Genomic DNA, 20,447 nt, shown 5'->3' with positions numbered 1-20,447 from the left:
ACCTCCTGTTGAGGGACTACCGGGACTTTTCCTTCCGTCATCGTAGGGTGAATCTTTTCAATAACGTTCTTCTCTTCTGCCACAACAGGGACTTCTTCTTGCTCCTTAGAGACACTTACGATCTCCTCTGTCACCGAAGGGGCAGCCTGCTCAACAACCTTCTCTTCTTTAACAACGGGGACTTTTCCTTCCGTCACCGTGGGGGAAATCTTTTCAACAACTGTCTGATTTGTCACAACGGGAACCTTTTCCTCTGTTACAACAACAGGGACTTCTTCTTTCTCTTTAGAAACAGTGGCAATCTCTTCTGTCGCCGTAGGGGCAGCCTGTTCAATAGCCCTTTCTTGTGGGGCAACCTCTTCAATAGCCCTTTCTTGTGGGACAGCCTGTTCAATAACCCTTTCTTGTGGGGCAACCTCTTCAATAGCCCTTTCTTGTGGGACAGCCTGTTCAATAGCCCTTTCTTGTGGGGCAACCTCTTCAATAGCCCTTTCTTGTGGGACAGCCTGTTCAATAGCCCTTTCTTGTGGGGCAACCTCTTCAATAGCCCTTTCTTGTGGGACAGCCTGTTCAATAACCCTTTCTTGTGGGACAGCCTGTTCAATAACCCTTTCTTGTGGGGCAGCCTGTTCAATAACCCTTTCTTGTGGGGCATTCTGCTCAATAACCCTTTCTTGTGGGGCAACCTTTTCAATAACCCTTTCTTGTGGGACAGCCTGTTCAATAACCCTTTCTTGTGGGGCATTCTGCTCAATAGCCCTTTCTTGTGGGACAGCCTGCTCAATAACCCTTTCTTGTGGGGCAACCTGTTCAATAACCCTTTCTTGTGGGGCATTCTGCTCAATAACCCTTTCTTGTGGGGCAACCTCTTCAATAACCCTTTCTTGCGGGGTAACCTGTTCAATAACCCTTTCTTGTGGGGCATTCTGCTCAATAGCCCTTTCTTGTGGGGCATTCTGCTCAATAGCCCTTTCTTGTGTCACAACATTAACTTTTTCCTCTGTCGGCGATGGGGCAACTTTTTCAACAACCTCCTGTTGAGGGACTACCGGGACTTTTCCTTCCGTCATCGCAGGGTGAATCTTTTCAATAACCTTCTCTTCTGCCACAACAGGGACTTCTTCTTGCTCCTTAGAGACACTTACGATCTCCTCTGTCACCGAAGGGGCAGCCTGCTCAATAACCTTCTCTTCTGCCACAACAGGGACTTCTTCTTGCTCCTTAGAGACACTTACGATCTCCTCTGTCACCGAAGGGGCAGCCTGCTCAACAACCTTCTCTTTTGTCACAACGGGGACTTTTCCTTCCGTCACCGTGGGGGGAATCTTTTCAGCAACCTTCGCCGGCGTCACAGCAGGGACTATCTTTTCAACGACTTTACCTTCTTGAATGATAGGGGCAGCACTTGGTTCGAATAGGCTACGCGTAGCATTTGTTTCTTCAGCCTTTGCTTTTTCTTCCTTAATCTTGTTTTTCACGTCATCAACTTGGTGTTTCAAGTCTTCAATTGTTTCATTAAGATGTTTTTCGTTACGAACCTCTTTGATGTCGCTATCACACACATTCTTTTCGACTTCTTTTTGAATTACAGTTTCTTTCTCGACATCTTTTCCATCACCCTTTTCTGTAACATTCTTCCTTTCCACAGATGTCACCTTGGTGCTTTCCTGTGGAGAAAGTTGTTCGTCCTTCTGCTTTACTAAAACTTCATTCGTTATATTGCCGGGCAAAATCTCCTTTATTTCTTCTGTTCGTTCTACTTTCTGAAGTCCATCATCCTTTTCTGTAACATTTTTCGTTTCCACAGATGTCACAATAGTGCTATTCTGTGGAGAAAGTTGTTCTTCCTTCTGTTTTACTAAAACTTCATTCGTTATATTGCCGGGCATAATCTCCTTTATTTCCTCAGTTCGTTCAACTTTCTGAAGTCCATCATTCTTCTCTGTAACATTCTTCCTTTCCACAGATGTCACCTTGGTGCTTTCCTGTGGATAAAGTTGTTCTTCCTTCTGTTTTACTAAAACTTCATTCGTTATATTGCCGGGCATAATCTCCTTTATTTCCTCAGTTCGTTCAACTTTCTGAAGTCCATCGCTCTTTCCTGAGCCACCAAGTTTTAATTCGGTTTCGTTATTACCTTTGTCGTCCGCCCCTACTTTTGGAACGATAATATTTGCGTCAGTCGTATTGGTAGGAGGTTGTACTATTAATTCCTTCTTAATAACAACTTCCTCCTTTATTTCATTACCCGCTTCGTCCATTACCTTCTTAACGTCCACCGTCTGTGCTATGGTCCCATTGTTTGGAGTCTGTCCTGTCATGGTTTCTCTTTCGGTCACAGATTTTTCACCACTTTGTTTACCGTCCTCATCTATGTCGACCGTGGTTTCGGAAGTCTTTGATACAGTTCCGTTGGGTACTACGTCAGTCTCTGTCGTCTTCTCAACGACTGTCTTTTTTCCGGTTTCATGTCCCGTTTCATCGGTATTATTGAAGACTTTTCTTTCTGTGGTCTTAAAGGTGTCGTTTGAAGCAATCCCCAAACTTGTCAGTATCAGATCCATCAAATTCGGTGAATCTTTCAGTCCCGCCTCGTACAGTCTCCGGTACTCGGCCTTGGCGGCCTCTACTAGGGCAGCACATCGCGGGTTGTTCTCCGGGAGCCCCGGGAGCCCCGCTACCCCGCCGGTACTGTCAACGATGGGCCCCAAGCCCACCAAGATAAGGATCGTTCCGACAACGAAAAGGTTCATGATTATTGAATGAAAGTTTATGAAATTAAGAAGACTTGCGGTTGTGTGGCAGAAAACCGCTCTGGGATTAAAAACAGAATGGCCTCCGGAACACAGACCGGGCATGGAAAATAATCCTCTCGGGTCTTCCTCCGTTACAGGAACACACACACGACGGCGAGGAATTGGGATGTAGTCTGGTGTGTGTGTGTGTGTGTGTGTGTGTGTGTGTGTGTGTGTGTGTGTGTGTGTATGTTTTAAGGAGGATGCGAGGCTCAGGGGTCCGGTACAAGGATGTTTAACATCACATCACTTGGAACTCTTCTGTTTCCCCTTCCTTCCCGCTCATCATTGCCTCCATCCCCCCCCCCCCCCTCTCTCTCTCTCTCTCTCTCTCCCCAGCACCAAGAGGATCGTCCCAACTGCAAAGAGCTTCATTACTGTAGACTGAAGTTTGATAATTTTTGAAATCCTCATCATTTCTTTTTGTTTATTATTTCAGGTTAGTTCGATTTAGTTTGATTGGATTTATTAAGTTCAAATGTTTACGATAAATATGTGTGATACGCCTCGCGCTGCGCCGCTGTCGTCACTGAGGGCGGAGTAACCTCAACATTCCTCGAAAAACTGCACAAACAAAGCCCTTTACTCACTAACAACGACCCAAGGGCACGGCGTGTTGAATTATTGCCTCATCTCGACCAAAGGGATCGAAGCATAGCCGCTAAACACTATTAACACATGAACAGGGGCGAGGTATCGGGGCCGTGACGTCATCCATGCCTGGCTCAGAGCGGTGCGCATCGTCCCAGCGTTAGGGTGGTTCCTTGAGTGACTGTGACTTTTTGTATGTGTGTGTGTGCCCGGCGGTGTTGCGTGTATACCTTGTGGTGATCAGAAGGGTGGAGGCAGCCAGGACACTACGATGAAGGTGAGCGTTTAAAAGTGAGTCGTGTTTCTTGTAAGTAGGAACGTGAGGTCATAGATTGAAGGTGAAAGAAGCATTGGAAGTGTGTGTGTGTGTGTGTGTGTGTGTCCTCAAATGACATTCCTCTAAGCAGGTCAGGGCGTGAGAGAGACTTTGGAGTCTTTGTGAGCGCTGACCTCCGTCCTAGCGCTCAACGCATTCAGGCTAAAAATCGAGCGAACAGAGTACTGGGTTTCATCTCAAGGAGCGTCAGCAATAGGAGCGCTGAAGTCATTCTGAAACTTTACTTAGCACTAGTTAGACGTCATCTCGATTATGCGGTTCAGTTTTGGTTCCCCTACTATAGAATGGATATCAAGATGTTCGAATCTGTACAGAGGAGGATGACAAAGATGATTCAGGGGGTGAGAAACTTGCCGTAGTGTATAGACTGAAGCATTTAAATCTACACTCTCTAGAAAGGTGAAGGTTGCGCGGAGACCTGATCTAGGTTAATAAATGGATGAAGGACTTTAATAAAGGGGATGTCAATAAAGTTTTGGTTATTAAAGAACCAGGTAGGACACGTAGCAATGGATTTAAGTTAGATGAATTCAGACTCAACAAAGACATCGGCAAGAATTGGTTTACCAATAGAGTGGTGGAGGAATGGAATAGACTTGGCAGTCATGTTGTGGGTGCCAATACCATAGATACATTCAAGAAGAGGTTAGATAAATTCATGGATAGTAAAGTAAGGTGGGGTTAGGATTACAGGAGCTGCCTTGTGTAGGCCAACCGCCCTCTTGCGGACTCCTTACGTTCTTATGTTCTTGTGTTCGTTCTTATGTTTGCCTCCACATTTCCTTCTTCCTCCTAATTACGCCGCGTCTCAGGAGTCTTATGCTTCCTCCTCCTCCTCCTTGTCCCTCTCTCTTTCTCACCTCTTCTTCCTTCCCTTCCCGCTTGTCTTCCCCTCCTTCTCCCTCCCCTCCCTCTTCCTCCTCCTTCCTTCCCCAACTCCCCAAAGTCGGATCACGTCAGGTCAAGTTATAAAATTAGTCTTCGTCGTAAAAAGGAGTGATTGCCAACTTGATGCAAAGCCGCGCCTCCTCTTTTTTTCTTCTTCTTCCTCCTCCTCCCTTCTCTTTTTTCTCCCATTTTTTCTTGTCCTACTTCTGCTTTTTCTTCTTCGTCTTTTTCTGGAGGGCATCGAAGTCTTATCTTACTTATTCTCTTATCTCTTTTATGTCTCTTTCTTCATCCTTTCATCCTCGTCTTTTTCTTTCTTCTTTCTCAGTTTCTCATTTTTTCCCTCAACCTCTACTGCATCCATCTCCTCCTTCTCCTTCTTCTCTTCCTCCTTTTATTATTTTTCGGCCTCTTCTTCCTTCTCTTACGCCTCCTCTGTTCCTCCTTTTATCTATCTTTATCTTTTTCTCCTTTCTTTCGTTTTTCTTTCCGAGTTCTTTCTCTACCTCTGCTGCATCGTCCTCCTGCTTAACCTTCCTTTCCCTTATCCTCCTCTTTTCTTTTTCTTTTCTTATCCTCTTTATGTTTTTCTTTCTTTTTAAGTAGTTTCTCTTTTCTCCTTTTCAGCCTTCTCCTTTTATTCAGCCTCCTCCACATTTCCCTTCTCCTCCTCCTCCTCCTCCTTTTATCTTTTTTTTTACACTATTCTTCTCATTTTCATTCTTTTTTTCGTGTTCTTCCTCTTCCTTAGCTTCCTTCTCCTCCACTCCTCTGTCCTCTTCACAACATTTTCCTCTCTTTTTCACAATCTTACAATTCCTCCTCTCTTTCTTTTTCAGCTTCCTCCTTTTCTTCAGCCTCCTCCAACTCTCCCTCTTCCTTCTCCTCCTCATCATCCTACGGCTCCTCCTTTTAGTCTTTTTTATTCTTTTTTCCTCTTTCTTTTTTTCTTTTCGTGTTCTTCCTCAAAGTCTGCTGAATCTTTCTTTTCTTAGTCTTCTCCTTCTCGTCCTCATTTGCTTTTTCTTCCATTCTCCTCTTCATACTATTTTCCTTTCTTTTTCGCACTTTCTCTTCTTTCCCTCTTTTTTTTTACACCCTCTTCCTCTTAGTCATCCTCGTCCACTTATCCTTCCTCCTTCTCCTCCTCTGATTTTTCTTTCTTTATCCTCTTTATAATATTTTCCTTTCTTTGTTGCACTTTGTCGTCTTCCCTCTCCGTTTCAGCCTCCTCCTTTTCTTCGGCCTCCTCGTCCTCGTCCTCCTCACGTCCTCTTTATTCTCTCCTCCCCGCCATTACTCCTCCCTCACTCCTTTCTCTCCAGGCCATCACCGGAAATTTCTTTCATGGAGTTGACCAACTTTTCAAATTCGTAATCATGTGAGAAGACGGTCTTTGCTCTGCCGGAGGGAGGGAGGGAGGGAGAGAAGGAAGGAAGGAGGAAGGATGGGGAGTGAGAAAGAGACAGGGAGAGCGAGGGGGGAGAGAGAGGGTGAGAGGGAAACAGTGAGGGATAGAATGAGGGAGGGAAGGAGTGAGGGAGGGAAGGAGTGAGGGAGGGAAGGAGTGAGGGAGGGAAGGAGTGAGGGAGGGAAGGAGTGAGGGAGGGAAAGAGTGAGGGAGGGAAAGAGTGAGGGAGGGAAAGAGTGAGGGAGGGAAAGAGTGAGAGAGAGAAAGAATGAGGGAGGGAAGGAGTGAGGGAGGGAAAGAGTGAGTGAGGGAGAAAAGGAGGGAGGGAGAGAGGGAAAGAAGGAAACAGAGGAACACGGAACGGAAGGAGGAAGAGGAGGATGAAAGAGAAGGAACGAGAGACAGAGAGAAAAGGGAGAAAGGGAAAGGAGAGGGAAGCAGATGGAGAAGAGGAAACGGGAAACGGGAGAAGGAGAAAAGCCAGGAAGGGAACGAAGGAGGGAAAGGATGACGGAAAATAAGAGGAATGAAATGGAGATGAAGGGGAGAGAAAGGGAAGATGGAAGGGAAAAAATGGAGAGAGAGGGAGAGAGAAAGGATGAAGGGAGAGGTGGGTAGATAATAAAGGGAGGAAATGAAGAGGGAAGAGAAGGGATGGGAAGAAGGGAGAACTGGAGAGAAAGGAAGAGAGAGAAAGGAAGGAAGAGGGAGTGAGATGGATAGAAGAAAAGGAAAATAGAAAGAGAGAGAGAGAGAGGAAATCAAAGGAGCTGAAGGAGGAAGAGAAGGAGAGGAGGAAGAGGGGGTAGCATAACATGAGGGAGGGAGGGAGGCGAGAGTAAAGGAGAGAGACACAGAGGAAAGGAAGAAAAGAAAAGAAAAACAAGTGAGGATCTAAGGAAATGGCACCAGAAAAAAATGCTTGTAAAGGAAATGAACAAACTTTATAACAATGACATAATGAGGAGGAGAAAATTAAGTGGAATTGAGGTTAAAACGGTAGAAAAATTTAGGAAGAATGTGTTGAATAACGATGTGGTAAGGAGGAGGAGGAGAAAGACAAAGAGGAGTATGATGACGATGATGATAATTCTGATAATGATGATGATGAGGAGGAGGAGGAAGAGGAGAAAAAACTCTAGGCATATCAGCAGTTGCAAGCCTAATGAAGGAAACAGAAAAATAAACAGACATCCACATAAACAAAGAAAGGCAGATAAAAACAGAGACAGGCACAGATAGACAGAGGGAGAAAGGACAGGCAAGAAAATATGAAAAAAACAACAGGAATTAACAAAGAAGAAATAAATGGAAGGACTCAACTAATAACAATACGCCACAAAAGAAGGATGATAAAAAATAGTGAGGAAAGGAATGAAGAAGGAAGCTGATAAAGGAGTGGAAGGAGTGTGAGTAAATGAGTGAGAATGAAAGAAGAAAGGGAAGGAATACAAGACAACATAGATAAATAGGAACGTATAACAGGGAGTGAACGGAAAAGAGAGAACGTAAGGAAAAGAGTAAGAGAATTAGAATATAGTGAGTGGAATGGTAAGCTTGAGTGAAGGGATGAGTGAATAGGGTGAGGAGGCGAAAGGAGTGAGTGAGTGATTGAGTGAGTGGGCGAGTGATTGATTGAGGGAGTAAGTTGAAAGAGTGAATGAGTGAGTGAGTGAGTGAGTGGTTTCTGTAGTTCTCATTGCTAACTCGAATTAACGGTGGATATGGGAGATTAAATTAGTAGTAGTAGTAGTAGTAGTAGTAGTAGTAGTGGTGGTGGTGGTGGGGGGTGCGGGGGGGATTCAGGGAGGGAGAATTGATAAATCTTGCGGAAACACGACTCAGAGAATAAGAGGAGGAGGAAGAGAAGGGAGAGGAGGAAGAGAGCCTCGTTAGTGTGTGTGTGTGTGTGTGTGTGTGTGTGTGTGTGTGTGTGTGTGTGTGTGTGTGTGTGTGTGTAAGCTCAAAGCAAGTCAAAAGCGAGGAGAAGAAGAAGAAGCAGGAGAGAAATGATGAGGGAGAGAGGGAAGCGAAAGGGAACAGAGAGAAATAAAGAAGGGGAGAGGGAATAGAAGGGAAGGAAGGGAAGAAAGGAAGGAAGAGAAAGAGAGAGATAGAGAGAGAGAGAGAGAGAGAGAGAGAGAGAGAGAGAGAGAGAGAGAGAGAGAGAGAGAGAGAGAGAGAGAGAGAGAGACGTGGCCATGGCGGTAATCTATAAATGAAAAATGAATCATGAATACTTTCCTCCTCCTCCTCCTCCTCCTCCTCCTCCTCCTCCTCCTCCTCCTCCTCCTTGTCTTCTTTCCCCTCAGCACACAGCCGCAGGGGATGAGAGAGAGAGAGAGAGAGAGAGAGAGAGAGAGAGAGAGAGAGATTAAATAAGAGAAAAAGGTGGAAGGATGAAGGGGAAGTAAAAAGAGAGAGAGAGGGAGAGAAAGAGAAAAGGGAACGGTTAATAGAGAGCGCAATAGGGCAGGAGAGATACGTGTCAATAATGGAGGAGGAGGAGGAGGAGGAGGAGGAGGAGGAGGAGGAGAATAGACTAATATAAGCAGATAAGAAATATAAGAGTGGTCCATGAAAATTAATCCCGAGGGTGGAAGAAGGAAGAGACGATAAAGAGGGAACACATGCACTGAGGGAATGAATAAGACGATAAGGAAGAAATATTGGAGAAAGGAAACCATACCAAACTACCACTAATAATAACAATGCTGCTGCTGCTACTACTACTACTACTACTACTACTACTACTACTACTACTACTACTACTACTACTACTACTACTACTACTACTACTACTACTACTACTACTACTACTACTACTACTACTACTACTACTACTACTGCTACTACTACTACTACTACTACTACTGCTACTACTACTACTACTACTAACAACAAAAACAACAACAACAACAACAATAATAATAATGATAGATGAATAGCATAATGAAGACTGAAAAATGAAAGTTACGAAAAATTAATAATCAAGTAAATTAACGCTAAGTGTCACACTACAAAGGAGAGAAAATATTAACTAATCTAAACAAAATAAACACACCACACTCGTTGCGAGATAACTAACTAAAAAAAAAATTCCTAATTGATGGCTGAATTTTCAAAACCCGAGAGGGAAAAGAATACGATTGAGCAACAGTTCCTAAAACGCATCGATAAAAGTCAACAGCGGTCTTAACAATCGCTCCCACACCCATGTAGACGGGCAGGTAAATAGAGGTAGACGGATGAGTAGATGCATGTAAATTACGTTATTGAAATTGAACCATAAAATGAAAATTAGTACAAGTTGGAAAGTTTCGTTTAGTCGGCGCAACATCTGTGGTCATATGCCGGAGAGACAGAAAGGGAAGGAATTATAGAAGGGAACAGATCCCAGGAGACGGGACACAACCCCCGATTAATACCTGGTACCCATTCACTGCTGGGTGGACAGGGGCGTAGGGTATCGGAAAAGCTGCCCAAGTTTTTCCACTCCGCCCTGGAATCGAAACCGGGCTCTCTTGGTTGTGAGCCGAGTGTGCTAACCACTGCACCACGAAGCCCCCGAAAATTAGTACAAAGTGTAGTTGGATTATACAAGGCATCAAAAGTTTTACCAAGCACACACACACACACACACACGCACCCCCCCCCCCCCCCCCCCCCACCCACACACACGCAGCATCTCTCGGCCTCATTACAGTCTCGCTTTTCCTGCTCCGCCTCAATGTTTAACTCGCTCCCTCGCGCCGTTAATTGCACCTTTGCCATAATTACGCAACTTAATGGTTATGCTCCTCCTCCTCCTCCTCCCTGTGTGTGTGTGTGTGTGTTTGAAGGATGAGAATACAGCGTAACACTTGTCTTATCATACCCCCTTGACTCTCTCTCTCTCTCTCTCTCTCTCTCTCTCTCTCTCGTACGGACTGCAAGCACCTAACGTCACACAAGGAGGACAGACTAATAAGCTGCTTGGGCCGTCTATAATGCTCTTGTAACTAAGTGACTCTGCGGTGCTCCGGTCTTTGTGGCTCTGAATACATTGAGGGAAGGAAACTCAATGTTAAGTCCACATACAAGAACCACCACTACTGATATTACCACTACGGCTCCTCCTCCTCCTCCTCCTCCCCTTTCCTCTCTCCCTCCTCTTCCTCTTCCTCCTCCTCCTCCTACTACTACTACTACTATGCTAAGTCCACATACAAGAACCACCACTACTGATATTACTACACGGCTCCTTCTCCTCCTCCCCTTTCCTCTCTCCCTCCTCCTCCTCCTCCTACTACTACTACTACCACTTCTATCACCGCCATTAGCGCCAATTCGAGGGATGAAGGTATAAAACTAATTTCTGAGTTGCAACCTTCTGTGCAGCGTTGAAGGGACCTGGCAATCAGACACAAATACTTCGGAAACAGAACAGAGCCATTTTAATATACAGTCCACGCTTGAAGCCTAGGCCTGTGCTTTTTTTTTAATCAAGGGTACAGAAAGAAGAGGAAAAAAGAAGGCACGGCAGAGGAAGAGGAGAGACAGGTGAAGCGGGGCACCTGTCCACCGGTACACTGGCTACAGGAGCGTGGACGTTCTTCATGCGGCGGTATATTACGAGAGCTTATACGAGTTTGTTACCTGTTTGCTTATCTTTTCATTCGTCTTGGCACAGGTTTGGCTGAATGTCTTTGGAACTCAACTTGTAATGATGCCGCCTCCAGTAAGTGATATGAGAAAACATCAATGTATTTTTTTTTTTACTGTGGGCTTTTTTTTTTAAACATTTGTTACCTTTTTTTATGCCCTTGAACTGACTCCTCTGCTGTAAAAAAAAAAAAAAAGGCAGATCAAGGGCAGAAAACAATAAGACAACAAAAAAGTCCACTAAGCTCTACTCCAGCAAAAATAATAAAGGTCAGGAGGGAGGTCAATGCAGTTTTGCGTTTAGAATCGAGCGGCTTTGTCATGTCAGAGCGTCCTATAGTAAAGTGTAGGATGTTTTGACCTCCCAAACTAATAATGTCGACACTTTCACCAACTATTTTTGTATTTGTCTCTCTCTGTCTATCTTTCTCTCTCTGCCTTTTTTTTTTTTTTACAACAAAGGAGATAGCTCAAGGGCACAAAAAAGGAAACAATAATAAAAAGCCCGCTACTCGCTGCTCCTAAAAAAAAAGAATCAAAAGAGGTGCCCGAAAGAGAGGTCAATTTCGGTCTGTCTATCTGTGTTTGTCTTTCTTTGTCTGTCTGTCCGTCTGTCTGTCTGTTATCCCATCCATCCACCTCCTCCCTTCTCTCTACCCACACAAAGTACCACAAAAGAACACACAAGTACACGTGATAAGCCTGTCTGTCAAGGTGGGTCCCAACATGGCCTCCTCCTCCTCCTCCACTCCACCGCTTCCCCCAATGCACCGAGCAGGAATACAATGTCAATAAAAATGATGTCAGACTTGCTAAAAAAGACTCCACTCTCCCTCTCTCTCCCTCACTCACTCCTTTTCATTTTTCCTTCCCTCCCTCCCCCTTCTCTCCCTTCCCTTCCCCCCTCCCGCCTCCTCTGCATTACTCGCGAACGAAATATTATAAAAATGTCGTAATTACTTGGCGGGGGAGCTAATGCGAAGTGCTTTGTGTCTCCACTCTTACGCTCTCCCTGCCTCCCTCCTTCCTTCCCTCGTGCCTCTCCCTACTTCCTCCTCCTCCCTCCAGTCCCTCCTTTCCTCCCTCCCAAGAGTCAAGGTACATCAGCACTCTACTTAATGAGACTCCTCTTTCCTCCTCCTCCTCCTCCTCCTCCTCTTGTTCCTCCTCCATGTTGTTTTCCACCCGTGTATTTATTTTGCTCTATCTCCGTTTTTCTCTCCTCGTTGTTTCTCTTGCCTTCAACTGAGAAAGCCACGAGGTCTCCCCCAGCCCTTACAATCTATACAAACGTCATTCTTTCAACTCTTCATGACTGTAGGAAGGGTTGGAAGGCTAACTTATCCACCATAGCCACATCAGTTGTTATAGTATTGTTATTGCAGAAAGGATTGGAATCTCTGTCACTCACTCTGCTAACTTATCTACAATAGCCACATCAGTTGTTAGTATTGTTATTGCAGAAAGGGTTGGAAGGCTGTCACTCACTATGCTAACTTATCCACCATAGCCACATCAGTTGTTAGTATTGTTATTGCAGAAAAGGTTGGAAGGCTGTCACTCACTATGCTAACTTATCCACCATAGCCACCGAAGTTGTTAGTATTGTTAGTGTTATTATTGTTAGTATTGAATTAGTATTGCATCCCCTCGGCTATACATCCCTCGACCACAAGAACTGTTATTACCGTCTGCCAATACTGCTTCCTATACTCCAGTTTTTCCTATACGTTTATTTTTCTTTCTCTTTCCTGTTCTGCAAGCGTCAATCCACCGCTGCATCAACCGCTCATTCTATTTCCCCCGCAACCGCAAGACCTGTTATTACGTCACGTCAGTTGCTACTTCTTATGCTTCAGTTTTCACCTTGTATTTACTTGTTTCTTCCTCAAGTCTCCTTCCTGCCAACTGTGTCAAACCACCGTCGTTAGTAATGCATCCAACACACTCTCACTGCCGTTTCTCCTCAACCACAGGGGCCGTATTACTAAATATTTCGTCACCCAAGTTCACCTATTTGACAAGGCTTTCGTAAGAGTGTTGGGCATTTCCAGAAGTACTTATATGACCCTGGTGGTAGTCTGACCCTTCTCCTGTACTGTGAACCTGAAGAAACACTCATTAGAACCCAATTGACCCCCTCTTTGACCTTTAGAAATAGCTGATGTGAGAAGCGAAAGGGTCTTATAATACATACTCAAGAGTCGTCATTATTACACCTGCTACTACTTTTATTGATAGTTTTTTTTTATTTCCTTCCTGTGTCATTTCTTTCTCCTTCCATCTCGTCAACCGTCAAACTCGTCTTCTCTCTCTCTCTCATTATCCACTTTTTTTTATATACATTCCCGGAAACATGTTCATTAATTAACGTAAAAAAAGCTTTGTATAAAATAGGGAGACATGAAACAGCCGGAGCGAAAGGAACGAGCACAAAAATATTAAAAAAAATGCCGAAGAGCCGCGACCTGAACAACAAAAAGACCGAGACAAAACATTAACCTTTTCACAGCGAGGCAACGAAAAAGATGACGATAAAAGATAATAAAAAAGAGCCCATTAACCCGTCATCTTTAAATCCATCCGCCATAATACGTCCAAAGTGAAACAGAAAAACGACACGAGAATGAAATAATATGAAAGACTTAGAAACAAAAAAGAGCAGTCAGACAACATACACTCATACATACATACAGACAGACAGACAGACAGACAGACATAAAAAGCAGGAACTCTGATTACTTCCCTCCGCTGCTAAATAAAATCATGAAGTGCTCTAATTACAGTCGCTGAGAGAGAGAGAGAGAGAGAGAGAGAGAGAGAGAGAGAGAGAGAGAGAGAGAAGGCAAGCACATACTCATAATTAAATGTAAAGAGAATCTGTGTGTGTGTGTGTGTGTGTGTGTGTGTGTGTGTGTGTGTGTGTGTGTGTGTGTGTGTGTGTTGGGCGTCTGTCTGTATGGTTTGGCACACACACACACACACACACACACTCTCTCTCTCTCTCTCTCTCTCTCTCTCTCTCTCTCTCTCTCTCTAACAACCATTTTGCCTGCAGCGTTAGCCATATCGAGTCCCATTGTTTCACACACCCCTTGTTTTTTATCTCCCCTCCCTCCTCTTCCTTCTCTCGCTCCCTTCCTCTTTCCCTCTCCCTCTCTCTTCCTCCCTGTCTCTCCGCCCCTCCACAGCGGGTGGTTAGCGAATCTGTAATTACTGAAATACACTGTCATGGCGTCCCTGTCACATGCAGCGAGAGAGAGAGAGAGAGAGAGAGAGAGAGAGAGAGAGAGAGAGAGAGAGAGAGAGAGAGAGAGAGAGAGAGAGAGAGCAACTACGTGACTCCAATTTCATCGCATATATTCAGAAGTTCTTTTCAGTTTTAATTCTTTTTCTTCCGACAATTAATAAGAGGAACGAGGAAGAGGAGGAAGGAGGGAGAGGAAGGGATGGAGGGAGAGGAAGGGATGGAGGGAAGAAGAGAAGAGGTGCAGAGCATACGAGAAAAGAGGGAACGGAGGAAAGAAAGAAAACCTGAATGCGGAAGGAATGCTGAAAGAAAAAGAACGAAAGAAAGAATGGAAGGGACGAAGAAGGAAAGAGAATGAACGAAGGAAAAACAGGAAAGAAGAAGAAACGAAAGGGAAAGAGATCATGGAAAGTGGATGGAAGTGATGCTGAAGGAATGCGGAAACGGGAAGAACGAAGGAAAGAAAGGAAGGAACGGGAAAGTGGAGAGAAAGAACGAAGGTAGAGGAGTAAAGAAGAAAGAAGAGGAGAAGTGATGCTGAAGAGATGAGGAAACGGAAAGAACGAGTAAAAGAGAGAGAGAGAGAGAGAGAGAGAGAGAGAGAGAGAGAGAGAGAGAGAGAGAGAGAGAGAGAGAGAGAGAGAGAGAGAGAGAGAGAGAGAGATCATGGAGAGTGGAGGAAGTGATGCTGAAGGAATGCGAAAGGAGGGAATAACTAAAAATGAGATGAGGGTGATGGATGCTGCGGAAAGAAAGAAAAAAGAAGAAAAAGCGAGAGGTAAAGAGGCCATGAAGAATTGAGGGGAGAAATGGCGAACCGGAAAGTTGGAAGAGGAAAAAAAAGAGGAAGAAGAGTTAGGAGGAAAATCTTGATAAGGAAGGAGGAAGTGAGGAGAAAATCAAAGAAGAATTGGAACAAGGCGAAGAACGTGAGGGAAATAGGAAGAGAGAGAGAGAGAGAGAGAGAGAGAGAGAGAGATATCGTGGGAAAGCCAAGCTCATCCCAGGGAAAGGAGGGAGGAGGAAAAGGCAGACGAGGAGGAGGAGGGGAGGTTGAGGAATGGTTAGGAAGGGGATGGGAGAGAGGGAGAGGGAGGCATGGAAAGGGGAGTGTGGCCGGGTGCGTGTAGGGAGGGAGAGGGGAAAGGGAGGGGACTGGGAGGGGAGCGTAAGGGGAAGGGAGATGGGTAGAACAGGAGGAGGAGAACAGAGAAAGGGTAGATATGAGTGAATGGGGAGACGAAAGGAAGGAAAAGGAAAGGACAGGAAAGGAGAGATGATACAATGAAGGAAAGTGGAAGGGGAAGAGGAGAGACGGAAGAGAAGGGAGAAGAAAATGGAGAAAGGAAAAAGAAGAAATGATCGGAGAGAAGAAGGATGCAAGGGAAGAACGGAGAAGAGGAGAAAAAAGGAAAGGAAATAGAGGGAAACATAGGGAGTGGATATAACAAGGCAAAGAAAGGAAACGGAAGAGAAGGGAGAGAATTGAGAAAGAGAAGGGAAGGGAAGAAAAGGAAATAAAAAGAAGAAAAAGGATAGTTTGTGGTGAGGATGAAAAAGAACACTGGTAAATCGGATGTTAACTTAGTAAAGATTAAAAAAATGTAAGGATATAAATAGAAACACATAATGGAACATCGAACAAAGAAAGAAAATTTAATACAAAAAACTACACAGTACAAAAAAAAAGAAAAACGAATGACTAAGAAATAATACAAAGGAAAAAAAAAATCAGAACAGGAATATGGAAGAGAGGAACCAGGAGTGTGTAAATAATAATGGGAGGGGAAGAGGGGAAGAGAAGAGGAAGGAAAAAGGAAGAGGAAGAGGAGGAGAGGAGGGGGGAAGGGAGGGAGAAATGGGTCAGGAGGGAGCAGTCAGAGCGCCCCCCTTCCCTCCCTCTCTCCCTTCCTCCTTCCCTCCCTCTCTCCCTTCCTCCTCCCTCCCTCCCTTTCATCTTTCATCACCATTATATTACTGCTAAAGTCCATATGAACGATCTCTCTCTCTCTCTCTCTCTCTCTGACACTTTCTTTTTCTTCATTTTATTCCTTTTTATTTTTTCTCTTATGTCGTATTTTTTCTTCTTTTTTCGTTGAGTTACTTTTTAGGGACTTTTTTCTCTTTATTCGTTTATTTTAATTTTTAGGGGAACTTTATTTTCTTTATCCTTCTATTCTTCTTTATTTTCCAGACTAATTTTTTCTCTTTCATCTTTATCCTTTCTATTCTTCGTTACCCTTCTTAGGCACTTTGTTTCACTTTCCTCCTCCTATTCTACCTTAAATCTGTGTTCCTCTCTCTCTCTCTCTCTCTCTCTCTCTCTCTCTCTCTCTCTCTCTCGCTCACAACTCGCTCACATCGTTTCCCGGGCCGGACTGTACCCAATCTGTGTTTGCTCCTCGAGGCAGCCTGACTACATAACTTTGCCGGCTCCGAGAGGCGATCAAATACCCATCAAGCTTCCCCGAGGAGTCTTCACTGCGCGGGATATACGATCGAGGCCACTCTCCTCTCTCTTCCTTCCTCTCTCGTGTTCGTGCTCTCTCTCTCTCTCTCTCTCTCTCTCTCTCTCTCTCTCTCTCTCTCTCTCTCTCTCTCCTCCGCCATTCCTTTCCTTTCTCCTACCTTGTCGTCAATCCTTTTCCTATATGCCATTCTCTCTGTGCATGTCTACTTTCTTCGCTTTCACTTTTTTCCACTCCTCTCATCTGTTCACTTATTTCTGCTAAGTTTTTCCTCCTCTCCTCTTTCTCTCCTAGCTCCTGTTCGCTCCTCTTCTTCCCTTTGTCCTCCCTTCCTCGTACCTCATTTTCTTTTCTCCCTCAGCCTCTTTCCCTCCTATACTTTTCTCCACGGAGTCTAGTCTACTTTCAACTCGTCCGCCTTGTTCTACTTTGCATATTCATGTTTTTTTCTTTAATCATCTGGTAAGTTCTTTGTTCCATTCTGTTTAGTCGGTCCCAGTTTCATCTGCTGCTTATTTCTTAGTTAATTTCACCAAGGTCTAGTTTTGTTCTATTTTTCGTGTCTGTCAGGCTTTACTTACTTTGTTATTGTCACGTGTTCTTTATATATCACCGTCTTCGTTTCCTTGTGTTTGTCCTTTTCTCTCAGTTGCTCTCCGTCTTAGGACTATTACACTGGGCAAATTTTCCGTGAATCTTCAACCAAACCACGATTTCGGCTAGCGTGATTCTCATTTGTTTCTTGTTATTGCTGCTGATGATGATGGTGAGTAATACCGTCGTTCTTCAGTGAAATCTACCGTAGCTTTGGAAGATCGTGGACACGTTAGAAAGCTACGGAAATATGAGAACCACGCCAGCGGAAATCGTGGTTTGACTGATGATCCACGGAAAATTTGCCCAGTGTAATAGCCCCTTGACACACCCACACTTGATGAGGCTGTCGTAGAGGTTGTGGGTATTTCCATGGGTAGTTTTAATGGCCAAGTAATAGTTTGACAAGACTTCTGCACCATGAACTTGTAAGAGACTCGTGAGAACCCGACTTATCTCCCTTGTGGCCTTGGGAAATATTTGTTATGAGAGCAGAAAGCATTTGAGAATATGAGCCTAATTTCACCAATGTTTATTTTATTTTCCTTTCTCTTTATGTTCTTCCGTTTCCTGTACTTTCTATCACCTGTTCCCATCCCTCAATCGTTTTAGTTGTTTAATGTCATCACTGTTTCGCTCTAGTTTCCGTGTCCTGTTTTGCTTGTATATAGTTTAACGCCAAGCTATTTATTTTCCAATCTCTCTCTTTTTCCCATTTCTCGTTCCCTCCTTCAGCTTCTTCTTATGTTTTAATGTCATCACTGTTTTTTCTCATTTCCTCCTTCACCTTCTTCTTATGTTATGTTCTTCTGCCCCTCAGTTGTTTTAGTTGTTTTAATGTCATCACTGTATCGCTAAAATTTCCGAGTCCTGTTTTGCTTGTATATAGTTTAACGCCAAGCTATTGATTTTCTAAACTCTTTCTCTTTTTCCTTTATCTCATTCCCTCCTTCAGCTTCTTCGTATGTTATGTTCTTCTGTCCCTCAGTCGTTTTAGTTGTTTTAATGTCATCACTGTTTCGCAATAATTTCCGAGTCCTGTCTTGCTTGTATATAGTTTAACGCCAAGCTATTTATTTTCCAACCGCTTTCTCTTTTTCCTTTTTCTCATTCCCTCCTTCACCTTCTTCTTATGTTATGTTCTTCTGCCCCTCAGTTGTTTTAGTTGTTTTAATGTTTCCCTCTAGTTTCCGTGTCCTGTTTTGCTTGTGTACAGTTGAACGTTGAGCTGCTTATTTTCCTCCCTCTTTATGTCCTTCCTTTATTCCCGTTCCCTCCTTCAGCCGCTCCTTAACCTCATTCTCCCGGCCCTTGGTGAACACATCGTACCACTGCTACTGTTCCCGCGGGCCCTGTTCCACCTCCCTCGAGCGGTGAGTGGCGGCGCCCTCTCGCCCTCTCCCACTCACTCGCGCTCCCACTCCTCCCCTCAGTGCCTGTGTCGTTTAGGCTGCGGGAAGAGGTGTTAATATTCTCTCTCTCTCTCTCTCTCTCTCTCTCTCTCTCTCTCTCTCTCTCTCTCTCTCTCTCCTATTTCCAAGTATTCCTCTTTTATCTTTAACTTCTCTTTCGTTCCCTCATTAATTTTCTCCCCTCGTTAACCTCATTTTTCCTTCATCCTTCATTCCTTTCTCCCCCCCTCCTTCCTTCCTTCCTTCCTTCCTCGTACATACCATGAATATTATAAGCCTTAGACTTCACCTCCTATACATTTTACCTCAAACTTTTCAGACCAAGGTTCATAATGGAGGGAAGAAGCTAATCCAATTTTTGAAAGCAAAGAAGAGAATGATTAAAAAAAGTGTAAAGAAAACGTTGCAAGAACTTCGCGTGGGGAATATAAACATACTTGGCAAATGCAGTTATTTTTTTACGTTCGTTTTCTTTTTGCATTGGGTGTGTTATTATACCTGTGTGTGTGTGTGTGTGTGTGTGTGTGTGTGTGTGTGTGTATTTACCTAGTTGTATTTACCTAGTTGTAGTGTAACAGGGCCTGGGCTTTACGCTCGTGTGGTCCCGTCTCCGTATCTGCATTTATCCAACTTTTCTTTCTGTGTGTGTGTGTGTGTGTGTGTGTGCGTGTGCGTGTGCGTGTGTGTGTGTGCGCCTCCCACTGAGCGACGGTGATGAGCTCCACCTGATGGGGCGGCGGCGGGCAGGTGAAACGAGGCGGCGCGGTCCCCAGGTGTTGTGCGGACAGGTGAAGGTGGTGTAGGTGGTATCGAGTAGGGTGACGATAGATACAGATAAATAGATACATAGATAGCTAGATGGATAGTAAGAGAAGAAGGGAGAACATTTTTACTCCCTCCCAACATTCCCAGACACACTTAATGTCTCTCGCAAAACATTCTCCAGCACAGTACTCGCGTCTCCGATCCAATTAGTCAGCGTGGGCGCAAAACAACTCTATTTCATGCTCAGCCAGACCCCGACACGCACGCCCCCTACTGAGGAAGAAAGGAAGGAAGGAGGGAAGGATAGAAGGGAGTGAGGAAGGAAGTGAGGGAGGTAGGTAAGGAGGAAGGACGGGGTGGAAGGACGGTAGGAAGGACGGAAGGAAGAAAGGAAAGAATGAATGAAGGAAGGAAGGAAGGGACTCGGGGTACTTACATCTACATCTTAATAAAACTCAAACAAGGAAAAAAACACAACTATTCTCCCGTTACAACCGAAGGAGACAAACTACGTAGCCTACATCAAGAGAACCCAGGAAAGGAAGGAATAGACGAGGACCAAAAAAGGAAAAAAAACACACACGTAAAAGAGACGCAGAGTAACTTGTTCATCTTGATAGAATTTATAGGCAAAAAACGTAATAATAACAGATCCACACCGACGTCAAGGAAGATTGATGTCGGGAGAAAAAAGGCGGGAAAAACGCCTCCTATGCAAATGAAACACGCACTCCATTAGAGGACGCGGCCAGGCCTTAGGTGGCGGCGGCAGAGGCGGCGTGCGTGTCTGTGTGTGTGTGTGTAAGCGTGCGTGCGTGCGTGCGTGTGTGTGTGAGTGTGAGCGTGCGTGTGTCTGTCTCCCTCAACGTCTTATTTAGTGCGCCACAAAGACTGTCTCGTGCCTGGGGCTGTTGGTGATGACGTTAATTGTGCCGGTATCTAAAAAAAATGTTGTTTTTTATCCTTGTTTCTTTTTTCTCCACTCTCTATCCCTCTGTCTTTCTCTACTTGCCCAGTTTTCTTCTCCATGACCCCGATAACGAAGGAGGACACTCTTATCTTCAGACCACTCTTTTCCTAGTGTTTCTTTTCCTAGTGTTTCCTTCGTGCTGGGCATCGTTGACCAAAACGTTAACACCATTAACTGTTAAATCATTAACGAATAGGTTAACGGCGTTTGCGTTAGGCCGTCGATTCTACAGGTCAATTAACGGCAGTTTCATTTAAAACTTCTAAGTCATTACTCTCAAAACTACACCATAGCGTTAACATTTTTACATGCCGTTAACTTT

At 44.4% G+C, this 20,447-nt stretch overlaps 1 protein-coding gene across 1 annotated transcript in view; it reads right to left on the bottom strand.

Moving 5' to 3' along the window:
- The window catches only part of LOC127009430 (titin-like), an 87,391-nt gene that overhangs the window by 447 nt on the left and 66,497 nt on the right, over positions 1 to 20,447 (bottom strand). Inside the window, exons 2-4 of the mRNA XM_050882525.1 lie at positions 1,185 to 1,985; positions 807 to 1,097; positions 1 to 776 (exon numbers count right to left, since the gene is read on the bottom strand). The exon at positions 1 to 776 is cut by the window's left edge and continues 447 nt beyond it. Coding sequence (XP_050738482.1) covers positions 1 to 776; positions 807 to 1,097; positions 1,185 to 1,985 — 1,868 coding nt within the window. The remainder of the gene's footprint in view (positions 777 to 806; positions 1,098 to 1,184; positions 1,986 to 20,447) is intronic.

The sequence above is a fragment of the Eriocheir sinensis genome, chromosome 40 (genome assembly GCF_024679095.1).
Source record: "Eriocheir sinensis breed Jianghai 21 chromosome 40, ASM2467909v1, whole genome shotgun sequence".
Classification (NCBI taxonomy): domain Eukaryota; kingdom Metazoa; phylum Arthropoda; class Malacostraca; order Decapoda; family Varunidae; genus Eriocheir; species Eriocheir sinensis.
This window is presented reverse-complemented; position numbering and strand designations above follow the sequence as displayed.